General features: G+C 43.1%; 1 protein-coding gene across 3 annotated transcripts in view; it reads left to right on the top strand.

Moving 5' to 3' along the window:
- Window positions 1-12,403, top strand: part of KITLG (KIT ligand) — a 97,932-nt gene that overhangs the window by 62,742 nt on the left and 22,787 nt on the right. For all 3 annotated transcript variants that reach the window (XM_083401007.1, XM_083401006.1, XM_083401005.1), the window contains exons 2-3: window positions 565-678; window positions 11,137-11,199. In XM_083401007.1, coding sequence (XP_083257133.1) covers window positions 11,161-11,199 — 39 coding nt within the window. In that variant the 5' untranslated portion in view covers window positions 565-678; window positions 11,137-11,160. The remainder of the gene's footprint in view (window positions 1-564; window positions 679-11,136; window positions 11,200-12,403) is intronic.

The following is a 12,403-nucleotide window of genomic DNA, read 5'->3' as shown; positions in this document are numbered from 1 at the left end:
CCCTTTAAATGAATGAACACTTAGGTGCATCCCTTTCAGTTTGAGTTTACTCTCAGTAAAATTTGGGTGCAACCTATAGTCAAATATCAAACATTTTATGAATAGCCTATTTTATGCTCCTACTATCCAACTAACAAAAACATTTATTTTAACTTATGAAATACATTCTAGGCATCTTGAGCCTGTTCTAGGCATTTTCATGTCTCCTTGAGACGATTAGGTCGGGGAGATAAACATTTTGGGTAGTATTCAACTAAGTTTTATTCAGAGTTGAATCCATGGGGTATAATGAACATTACAGAGTTAGGTCTATTAATTTCAATGAGTCTGCTCTGTGGAGAACTTTATATTTGCCTTGGAAGCATGAATTTGTTTCTGCAAATATTGCCCAATGAAATCTTAACCCATGATATCAGCATTTTTATCATACTCGTCTGCGTTTTTGTAAGCTAGTGATTGACTATTTTACTAGCCAAGAAATGTTTCACTTCAAAGTATCACATGTTACTGTATGTAATTCGTTCTTGTGAAGTTTACCAAGCAAATATTCCCTCTCTTTTACAGACTTGGATTATCACTTGCTTTTATCTTCAGCTGCTCCTCCTTAATCCTTTTATCAGAGCCCAAAGTCCCTGCGGGAATCCTGTGACGGATGATGTGTATGACATTGCAAAACTGGCAAGTGGCTTTCCTTGTAACCTTCTTTTTATATACTAAGTGTTGTGACTATGCTAAGCAGCCACAGTAAGCAGACTACAGTAAGCGAGAAGGGACACTGGGGAAAGCATGTTGACGGAAGTGCTTCTTGACTTACAATTGAAGATTGAAAGTGCATTCACAAAAATGGTTGTGTTTACAGCAGAGCTAGCCAACTCCGTGCCCACCAGAAACTGTTGGACTCCAATTCCCAGCAGTCCCTTCTAGCATGGCCAATCGTCAGGGATGATGGGAATTCTGCTCATCTCCACTGTAGCACAGTATTGCAGTCAGGCATCGACTCCACCACCTCATCCCAAGGGAATTCTCCCTGCTCAGGACCTCCAGCCAGTGAGGGACCAGGTCACTCTCTCGTTGGCTGGGGGGACTTGGATTCAACCTGCCTGTAAATTGACCAATTGCTGATGGGCCCAGGGCAGACAAGGTCCAAAGGAAGACTTCATTCTGGTCCACTTCTCAGAAATAAAAAGCAGCTAGCCCCTTCCCTGGCACTGCCATTTTTCCATTTGGGTTCAGCTTGTGCCTACCGGTTACTGTGGGTGATTGCTCAGTGCATGACCTTGTTATAGATGATCTCAGTTCCAATATTGGGGACCAGGGAGGAATTTTTCTGTCAGACTAATTTGCCTCATCTGAAGGTTTTACCTTCCTCATAACAATTGTCACAACTTAAGGTTAGGCCTTAGTCTTGGTTGGAGGAGAGTCTGTAAGCCTCTGTCTGCCCCGCTGAGGGAACAGGTATCCCATTAAAGGAATCCAGGAGGAGGTGCTTCTGTCCAGATGCCCATGTGTGGGGTCCAGGGTCATAGCGCTCCTCAAGGCAGCAATCCAGTCAAGAAGATATTTGGTGTATGTCACAGGGCCTAACCATCTCTGGATCAACCCCCATAAAACATCCAGCAAGTAGGTTGGTTGATATAGAATATACCCAATGCCTAGGCCAAACCCCTTACATCTGTAATCGATAGGGTTGTGGCTAATTCAATCCAAAATGAATATTGCCATGTGTAGTCCTTGATTGGGTGGGGCAATGGTTTCACAGCACTTTGGCGTGCAATAATTGCTGCAATCCAACAACCTCTGGAGAGCATCATGTTGGCTTCCCCAGATTTTCAGCATCCAAGACAGCAGCCTTCGAGGGCTTCCTTTTCAACTCAAATGTTTGTTCTAACAGTCAGCAGCACATCTCAGATGTCCTTAATTTGTTTTCTTTGGTCCATTTTTGATGCCCATTAGCAAATTCCCCAAGTGCTAGTATTAGCTTTTCTCTCAAGCCCATGGTAAATAGGCCCCCTGGCCCCTTAACCTAAACCTGAGTGTTTCGTTTGTGTGTTTTTACTTGAAAATAATGGATTGAGGAGCTTTCTGCTTGTGTTCTCACAATCTCATGGAAGACAAACCAAATCGCGTGCTTTTTCCCTAATTAGAAAAAGGGCAATCTTTTATGAATTGTATTGTTTTTTTCTTTTACAAAAATGCATCTCAAAGGGGTTTCTGCCAATTTAGATTAGATCATCCCAGCAAGACTCAGATAATGGAAATGTCACTGAGAAACAATTCATAACCCACAGCCTTGCATGTTTTACCCCCAAGTAAAGAACAAGTAAAACAGCATGCAGTACAGTTATGAACAATGTACAGAGATCTTGTGAGCTGAACATTTTTTTTTAAAGTCACATGGATTCTAGAAAACACATGTTCACTCACTTATGAGAAACATGTTGCTTTTAATGTGGAAATGAGTAAATAAAATAAGGGAAACATTAGCTGATACTGCTCCACATTGACCCAGTTTGTACATTAAGCTAAGCCAAACCATGGTTTAGTGCAGGGCTGAAACTAGGCTTTCCGTCACCTGGGGCAAAGACTCGGTTTGCCACCACCACCCCACATGTGTTTGTGTACACATACACACACACACACACTACAGGAAGGGATAAATACAAAGTGCTTCATATGTCAGCATCACGTTTATTTCATTGCAGATATTTTATTTTCAGTATGAAGAGGACTCAATTTTTGCAGCTGATTGTATGCAGCAGTGCCCTCTTTATGTATTCATATGGTGTAAACATGTATGTTGTCCTCTAGATCCAAACACACACACACACACACACACACACACACAGAAAGAGAGGGAGGGAGGGAGGGAGAGGGAGAGGGAGGGAGAGAACAAACATAAGCAAGCAATACTCCAAAGTGCTTTTGTTCCCAAAATGGGCAGGAGGTGGTGTTCTGATCTCTTCACCACTTTTAATTGATCTTTGAGACATTGATGGAAGCAAAAGAAGAAAAAGAAAGAAAGAAAGAAAGAAAGAAAGAAAGAAAGAAAGAAAGAAAGAAAACTTTCCCTTTCTAACTTGCTTGGAGAGCAACTTTCTCCAGGATTTCTCTTTCTCACACAGTTCCAAAACAGACAGGGGGAAAGAGGAAGGAGGATCTCAAGATCCACACTGCTACAAAAGACACTTTTAGACTCTGGAGCTGCAAAGAGGTGGTGCGGTCAGAGGAAGCCCTTGCAAGCTGGGAGCCTCAGTGGTGCCCCTGTAGAAGCTTCACCCAGGGCTGAGAGCCTGGCTATCGCTCTGTTAACTACAGCCCTGCTTAGTGTGAAATCACAGGATCTCAGAAAGGAGATTGCAGTCATTTGCTCCTCCTCCAGTCCTGATGCTGCTGTGCTTCTGTGAACTATGTCATGGTTTGGCTTAACATGTCATCCATATCCAGGCTTATGGTTTTTCTCCCTCTAGAAAGGTTTGTTCTATAGCATTTGGTTTGTGGTTTATGTGGAGGAGATAAATTACAAAACCAGGTTTGGATGGCACACTAAGCCAAACCATAGTTTAGGTCACAGCAATGTAGCAGAACCAAAGGAGGAGCAAGTAACCACAATATTCTTTCTGTAGCCCCCACAGTCATGTGCTTGTGTCAAGCCATGGTTTAGCTTTGTGGTATTTGCAATGTGTGTGGCTGTGGGGAGGGGAATGAGATGGTAAGACGTGGTGTGAAACAGTCCTGCATATGATCATCTCTCTTTCGGTACAGTAAACCTTTGAGATTTTTGAGCTCTTGCAGGTTACATGCTTTCATGCAATCCATTTCATGCTACCATAAATATTTATGGTGAAGCTGATCTCCACATTGGAAGAAATGTGGCTATTAACTTGTGCAGTACGAACAATCACACCTACCAGCTTCCCAAGGGAAAATGAAATAGTTTCATGTTGTTGTTTTTCCTAACAAGGAGTTTAATGTTTGTTTGTTTGGTGGTGGTGGGGAAGTTCATAAACAATGCACACATGGGTCCTCGAATGTGTTGGAAATCTGAGGTGAGATACCCACACAGTGGAAGTTGCCCCCAGTTCCATTCGCCACACAGAGGCAGCTTAAGGTCCAAATAGTTTACTGTTGCAGAAGATAAGGCTTCAGTAATACATTTCTGGGCGTTGATATATACATACAGCTTGTAGGCTTTGCAGATACAGATAAGTAGAAATACCTCAATTGCTCCATCAATTCAGATCTTTGAATCACTTCTCAAGATTGACTCTGACACAGACAGCACAAGACTGAGTGTGATATGCCTTAATCACTTATACCAGGCATGGCCAAACTTGGCCCTCCAGCTGTTTTGGGACAACAACTCCCATCATCTCTATCTAACAGGACCAGTGATCAGCGATGATGGGAACTGTGGTCCCAAAACAGCTGGAGGGCCAAGTTTGGCCATGCCTGACTTATGCAGTCAGCACTGACTGGGCTGACTCTGCACCTGTTGGCTTATCTTATACATAGAGTGATTTGTGCTCATGAAGGAAATCAACCCCTTCCTCCATGTCCAGTTCTTCAGACACAATGTGCAGACAATTCCCACCTTTGCATGGTTCCCCACCATCGCCAGTTACTCAAGCGCCAAGAACAGTTCCTAGTGTGATTCTATGCTTGAACTTCTTCTTTTTTATATACGCTACATTTATATACCACCTTTATCTTCCAAGGAGCTCAAGGTGGTGTGCATGGTTCGCCTCCTCTCTATTTCATCCTCACAACCCTGTGAGGTGGGTTAGGCTAAGAGATGGTGACTGGCCCAAGGTTACCCAGTGAACTTCATAGCTGAATGAAGATTCTAACTCTGGTTTCCCAGGTCATTCTAACCATTCAACCATTCAACATTCTAACCATTATGCTACACTTTTTGGGAGTTTTTTGAGAACAAGCAGAGCATTACACCGGGGCCAAAATATTTAAGTTATTGCTTAGATCTGTGAGGCATAAGAAACGGCTTAGACCACTGGTCCACCCAGCTCAGTACAATATACTTGACTGGCAGGGATTCTTCAGGGTTTGGGTCATGAATCTTTCCTAGCCCTATCTAGAGATGCCAGGGATTGAACCTGCATGTAAAGTTTGTGCTCTACCACTGTGCTACAGCCCTTCTCTGTTTGACAGACAGTCTTTTTCAGATTTCTAAAAATAAGCGTACATGCTCGGCCTTTTACAAACCATTTCAAAGGCACTCTTATGTGTGTCTCTGCTCAGCTTACTCATGTAAGGCAGTATGAAGGGGGTCTGGAAGAATTTACAATTTTAGTGTGCATTGCTGCTGTTCCTATTTTTTAATTGCTGTGCTTAATTTTAATTACCCTCCTCTCCAGGCTTTTAATTTTAAGCGGCAACTCTGAAACAATGCTTTTTATATTTTCATGAGCTGCCTGGAAACATTCTATGCACATAATATTCATTTTCTATTAATTGTGTTAATGTAATATGGTTTTATGAGTGATGCCGCACAGTTTTATAATCACTGTTCACAATCCACTTACTCAAGAGTCATCAACTTCAGTAGAAGTGGTCTGGCATAAGTGGTTTTAGTATTGCGCTGTTAAATAAGTAAATATCGTTAACTGTTTCATTGCTCTACTTAGAAGGGAAGCACACTTTTCCAGCTGAGACAGAAGGAATAAAGAGGAAATGTATCGTGTGGGAGAATATAAACAAGAGGCAAGAGAGGAGAAATGTACAAGTAGGAAAGAAAGTGAGAATCAGACATCTAAGCAGAAGAAACAAACTGCAAATACAGAGAAGGGGCAAATGAAATGAAACGGAAGATCTAGCAGCTGTGCTAAGTGAAGCCATAAGGCTTTGTTCAGCTATTTATCCAAACAACAAATGGCCTGTTCCTACACAAAAGCCACATATAAGCTTTGGTCTAAGTGCAAACTTCCCTTTAAAAATTATTATTGTCCTTGTTTGAATGGAAGGTATTATACAACCAACAAAGTAATCTGAACCAAATGACACAAATAAGCATAGACTCATAAACAGGTTGATTTTTGTCAGTCTCGTACATTTCACTGTATTACGCTGTTTGACAGCAGAAAGGTCTCCCACCAGGGGTGGTGAACTCTCCTTCCTGGGAGGTTTCTAAGCAGAGGTTGGATGGCCCTTTGTCATGGATGCTTCAGCTAAGATTCCTGCATTGCAGGGGTTTGGATTAGTTGACCTTCACAGTCCCTTCCAACTCTACAGTTCTACAATTCTCTAAGCCCCTATTGACTATGGTCCTACATTCATTAGCTGCATCTCAGCTGGACTACCATAATGGATATATGTGCCACTGCCCGTGAAAACTACTCTGACGTATCGGTTGGTACAGAATTCTGCTGCTAAAATCTTGACTTGGACAAGAAGCAGAGATCACGGGGCCCCTTCATTGTCTCAGCTGCAGAGGGAGCTATTTTCAGCACAAGGGGTGAATTCTCTTCTGGAAAACCTTCCAGGGGCTGCATGCCACTGGTGGGAGGGGCCAGAGGCAAAAATTGACAGAGCAATGAAGGCTGACTAGATCTTTGTATTGTAGGCTAGTTTCTACAAACACTCTCACACACCCCTCTCTCCTCCATTCAAGGAGGCATTATCAGAGCTAGAGGGCATATTGCAACTAGGCAAAAACAGCTGAGGAGGGTTGAAAGTAGTGCTGGGGAGAGTCCCATATAAAGAGGCTTGTGGGGGCACACTTGGCCCCAGGCTTGGGGTCCCCAAGAGCATCTGTGGCTGTTTCCCCTGCATGTTCCCTTTCCTTTGAGGAGACTTGCTGGAAAGATGGGAGTGTTTTTATGGCGTGTGTGTGTTGTGGTCGGACCTCATATGTGGAACTCCCTGCTTCAAGAGGTTAAATCATCTTCCTCCTTATTTGTGTTTACTAGCAGTGGAAAACTTTGCTTTTTAAACAAGCTTTTGATTCTGTTGCTGCTGTATTGATTGGTTGGTACTGCTCTTTTGATGCTGTTTCTAAGTTTGTGTGTCAATGATTGGATTACTGTGATGGTTTTCTGTGATCCCATAACACATTAAGTTGCCATTATTTATGATACCATCAGCAAGAGGTGGCCATCAATTTGCTCATAATCTTTGGCATCTTTTTAAACCTTTGGAATCATTCTTTAAACACCCCTCCTTTGTGACCTTCCTTTTCACTGTCTGAAGCCAATTCTGCCATCTGAAAGGAATTCATTCCATCCCTTTGCTCCTTCTGTCCTCTTTTGAACCATTCCACCTTCTCTTTATCATCCTACAACAACTGTGCCTTTCCAAATCTTCTCGTTGTTTGTTTTTAATTTGCACCCGGAAAACTCTGACTGTGAGTAACAACAAATTAAATTTTACAACTTGCCTTAAGTGAATTTTAAAAGCGCACTAAAATTATAAAAGCACACTTGAAACTTTTGGGAAAGCTCCCAAGGGGAAAGGGTCCCACGGTTGTAGATTGTGATAGTGATCATAAAGCTCAATAAAACTCTTCTGGTCTAGGGATCCCCTGGGTGTGTGTTAGGATTGTTGCACATGCAAAACGCGCACTCTGTGTGTTAGCAGAGCAGGTCTGCAGATCATTTTCTGCTTATGCAAGGAAGGGATGCAAAGTGAATGGTCATTCAGTGCTTCTAGAGTAGTTGTGCACATACTAATGAAAGAGGAGATTCCTCTCTGGATCAGAAGTACTATATGTTGCAGTAATCATGGGACCTATTTTCCCAAAGGTATCTGCAACCAGAGGTTCTCCTTTTATATATATAAAAGGTGCCACCCTTGGAGTGAATGATAGGAGGGAAACTACTGTCCTCCGGCATTTGCCACCTGAGGCATCCGCCTCACTCTGTCTAGTGGTAGGGCTGGCCAAGCTCAACTTATATCAAAATGTATGTGCTAAGATAGTTCATTTTTATGGTAAGAAACACTTTACTGTTTCATAGTCTACTCACACTGGAAACATCATATCTAAACTATTAACATTAGGCAAACAAAACAAATAAAGCCTTGGCTAAGTATATAATACATGTGTTTGTCATTTAGTATATGTAATTGCTTATGGCAATCATTGCAGTCTTTTAACCTGAGTTCCAAGAGCAAAACGTTCAGTGTTCCTTCCCAAAACAAACTTACGGATCAGATATTCATTCTTGATCCTGCCCTGCAGCAATGCTACTGCTGAACACATAAACATTTATTGTACTGATAATTCGGTAATGGTAATCCCACTTCATCTTTCTACAGCTTTCCCCAAATCCTCCTAGTAGAAACCAGCTGGAGAACATGGCTCAGGGCACATCACATAAAGGAGGAAAAGGACACAGAAGCACCACAGAGCTGAGGTGCTGGGTAGTAACCAGTCCTCAGAAAAATTGGAATCGGCCCACATTCCATATGGTCTGTTGGAGGGTGGTGAGGAAGGCTGGTGGGGAATATGACTGATGAGAACCCCAAGCTCTAAACACAGAGGCTTAGAGGTCCACATTCTGCCTCTGGGCTTTGAGGTACCCCCAGCCCACTTTAAGTCTCCACCACCATCGCTCAGCCCAGACACTGAGGTCCTCCTCCGAGGATCTTCTGCAGGTTCCCTCACTGCAAGAAGTGAAGTTACAGGGAACCAGGCAGAGGGCCTTCTCAATAGTGGCACCCTCCCTGTGGAAAACCCTCCTTTCAAGGAGATAAAGAACTACACAACTTTTAGAAGACATCTGAAGGCAGCCCTATATCGGGATGTTTTTAATGTTTGATGTTTTATTATGTTTTTATATGTGCTGTAAGCTGCCCAGAGTGGCTGGGGAAACCCAGCCAGATAGGCGGGGAATAATCATCATCATCACCATCCTCCACTATTTCATGTTCCTTTTGAGGAGACTTGTAGTCCAGTATTGTCATCATGGCATAGTGGCTTTTCCTAGGGAAATGCAGGGGTGGGGAATCTGTGAAGTTGACTGTAGCAGCATTGCAGTTAATGAAGGGCTGAAGGGGGGGCAATTGAGAGCTTCAGTAGTGCATAGAAAAGCATTATCTGGGTGCCCGGCCCAACCACAGATGGACAGCAGGTCTACTCATTGAGAAATGATGGAGAGGTAGACCGGGAGTACAAGTTTCCTAGTGAGCAGCTCTATCCAGGCCTCACCATTGCTCAGTCATCAGCTCTACCAGAAATGGCAGGCCTGTTTCCTGAGTCTAGTTATGTATGTTTGTTTGAAGTACTATATATACAGCTTGGCATGCAAATAGAGAAGCAGGCAGCAGAAGGGGATTGGTCTACTGAGCTAGTGATACAAAGAAATGATGTTCATTCTGTGTTAAGAGCCTAATTAATTAGATATCTAGGCTGGGAAAACTTTCAGCCTAGAAAAACCCTCTAGAGCTGATGCCAGTTTGAATGGATAGGCTTCCCCAACCTGGTTAGACTACCACTCTCACCAGCTGGAGCTTTTGTTCATCTTAAAGGGCACCAGGTTGGAGAAGGCTGGACTAAGGCAGCTTCCATAGGGTGTTCCTGGCTGTTTTTCCCTAAGTCACAGTAGTAGTAGATTATTTCCCCTCCTTCTTAGGTCTTTGACAGTGTCTCTGTTGCCAGAGAAGTGGCACCCAAAGATATCTGAAGCATTATTTTGCAGAAGAATTTGTGCCACCACAAGCCAAAGTGGCTCATCTGCTCCGTGTGATGTGGCCTGCCAAGGACATGACACGCCTCAATTTTCCAGTTCCCATGCAGGAAGCAGGTGCTTTACAGAGCACCTTGCAAGTAGCTGTGTCACAAGTAGCGCTGGAGTTGGTTGCTTACCAGATTACTGGACCAGGAACAACCCATTGCAAATGGGTTAAGGAAGTGGTACACAGGCCTGTGTTATCTTTTGGCCGAAGGGTGTGCAACTGTCTCCCTGACTGAGACCTTGAAAGGTCTTACTGAATTTACTGAAGGCATGCAACCTTCAAAGAAGATCAGCTGACAGTGTTAAGAGAGGCAGGAAAGGCAAATACTTCGGAAATCAAGGAAGGTAATGCAAGTCTGAAAGGGTTGGAGGATTAGGATTCTGAGTAGGAGCCTTCTAAGTATGAGCTTTGCTGAGATACTATCCACGTGACCACTTTGGACTTCCTGTGACTTGGACATAGATGATACTGCAAAATTACAAATATATTTGATAGACAATTCTATAAATGATTTGCAATTAAGGAAAGTTTTCTGGGTAAGACACCATGCATATATATTATCCACTGTCATGCACAAGCTGTCTCATACTGAGTTGTTTTCTGTTTGGAAGTAATGCTCTTACTCCTTGAATCTGTAGTCTTGACCACTTAAGTTCTTGTGTGTTTTTTTTAACTGTGCGTGAAAAGTTCTTGACAGGCCCTGATGCCGGTAAAGTAGATTGTATACATAATGCATGCCAATTCTTGTAGTGCTTGTTGATCTGGAACAAATTTAATCTTGCAGTGACCTTTCTTAAAGGAATATACAGTTGCTGACATTGCTAAGTATCAAGTCCCTTCCTGCATACCGAGTATGGAAAACAATGTGTTCCCTTTTGCTTGAAGTGTGGCTATTGCTGGATCCCAAATTATGGGCTATCAGGATGGTGAGAAATACAGGGTGGGATTCGACTCGTGGATGCCTGCACAAGGACTTCCACTAACGCTATGGGGCTTTGCCTCCTCTTCTGCCCCCATCTCCCCAAACTGGCTTAGGGGGGTCAGGAGAACCTTAAGAACAGCGCATGGGGGAATCATTCCATCTGGCAAGCTTAAAATCTTCTCCAACAATGACTGGGATGAGGAGTTAGCAGCCTTTCCCAATAACCTACTATTCCAGTTCAGAATTCAGATGTAACAGAAAATAAGAGCAAGACACGATGAGTCTTGGCTTCATGCACTACCTTTGTATAGGATTTCATTGGACTCCAGTTCCCATCAGCCCCAGTCAACATGGCCAGTGGCCAGGAATGATGGAAGTTTTAGTCCAGCAGCATCTGAAGAGCTATGCATTTCCCACCCCTGCTTTAGCAGAACATTTAATGATATTTTTCTATATAGCACATAATTAAATTTATTTTATATAGAACCGCTAAATAACCTTTAATGTCCTTTATTGTCTGTCTGTAGGTTGGAAATCTTCCAAATGATTATATGATAACCCTTAAATATGTCCGGAAGATGGACAGTCTGGTATGTACAACTGCTTGAATTATATTCTTTGTAAAACAACCATGGGAGTCCTTGATGATTCTTGTTTTCTGCTCTTATGAGATGAGAACATCTGGTTTTGTTAAAGCTCTTACTAAACAGAGGCCTTTCAAAAGCTATTTACTTCTAAAGATATTGATCAGTACTAAGACTCAGTGGTTTCTGTGGGTGAGTTAAGCTTAAACCAGGAGTGGCTAAGCTTCAGCCCAGCACACCCTATGACCCCCACAAATTTGGGCAGATCTAAGAAGGGTAAATATATGCAAAGCTCTGCCCAGCCCAACACCCTCATTGGGACAGAAATTACCTCCTCACCCATTATCGGATCAGTCATTTAATGCATGGAGGTGAGCTTTAATCACACTTCCTCAAATGATCTACCCAAATCCACTGATGAGGAGGCCTATGTTCCCATGTGTATTCTACGTGGGACTACCTTTGAAGGTGACTTGGAAACTGCAACTAATCCAAAATGCAGCAGCTAGACTAGACTGGGAGTGGCTGCCGAGACCATATAACACCGGTCCTGAGAGACCTACATTGGCTCCCAGTGCATTTCCAAGCACAATTCAAAGTGTTGGTGCTGACCTTTAAAGCCCTAAACAGCTTCGGCCCAGTATACCTGAAGGAGCGTCTCCACCCCCATTGTTCTGCCCGGACACTGAGGTCCAGCGGCGAGGGCCTTCTGGCAGTTCCCTCACTGCGAGAAGTGAGGTTACAGGGAACCAGGCAGTGGGCCTTCTCGGTAGTGGTGCCTGCCCTGTGGAACGCCCTCCCATCGGATGTCAAGGAAATAAACAACTATCTGACTTTTAGAAGACATCTGAAGGCAGCCCTGTTTAGAGAAGTTTTTAATGTTTGAAGTTTTATTCTGTTTTTAATGTTCTGTTGGAAACTGCCCAGAATGGCTGGGGAAACCCAGCCAGATGGACGGGGTATAAATGAATTATTATTATTATTATTATTATTATTATTATTATTATTATTATTATTATTAGAGAGAATTTATGCAAGAGTGTGGGATAGCAATGCCCCTTTTTGACCACACCCAGAAAGGGATGCTCTGCCCCGAGCCTGGACCACAGGTGAATGCCCTCAGGCATTCACCTGTTACAGCTAACAACCCCTGGCTTAAACCTTTTCCCCTTACCATTAACCACACTATATTTCTGCTTGAGAGTGCCCC

The sequence above is a fragment of the Podarcis tiliguerta genome, assembly GCF_965153285.1.
Source record: "Podarcis tiliguerta genome assembly, chromosome: 10".
Classification (NCBI taxonomy): Eukaryota; Metazoa; Chordata; class Lepidosauria; order Squamata; family Lacertidae; genus Podarcis; species Podarcis tiliguerta.
Note: the sequence above shows the minus strand (reverse complement) of the source record. Positions and strands in the feature narration are given on the sequence as shown.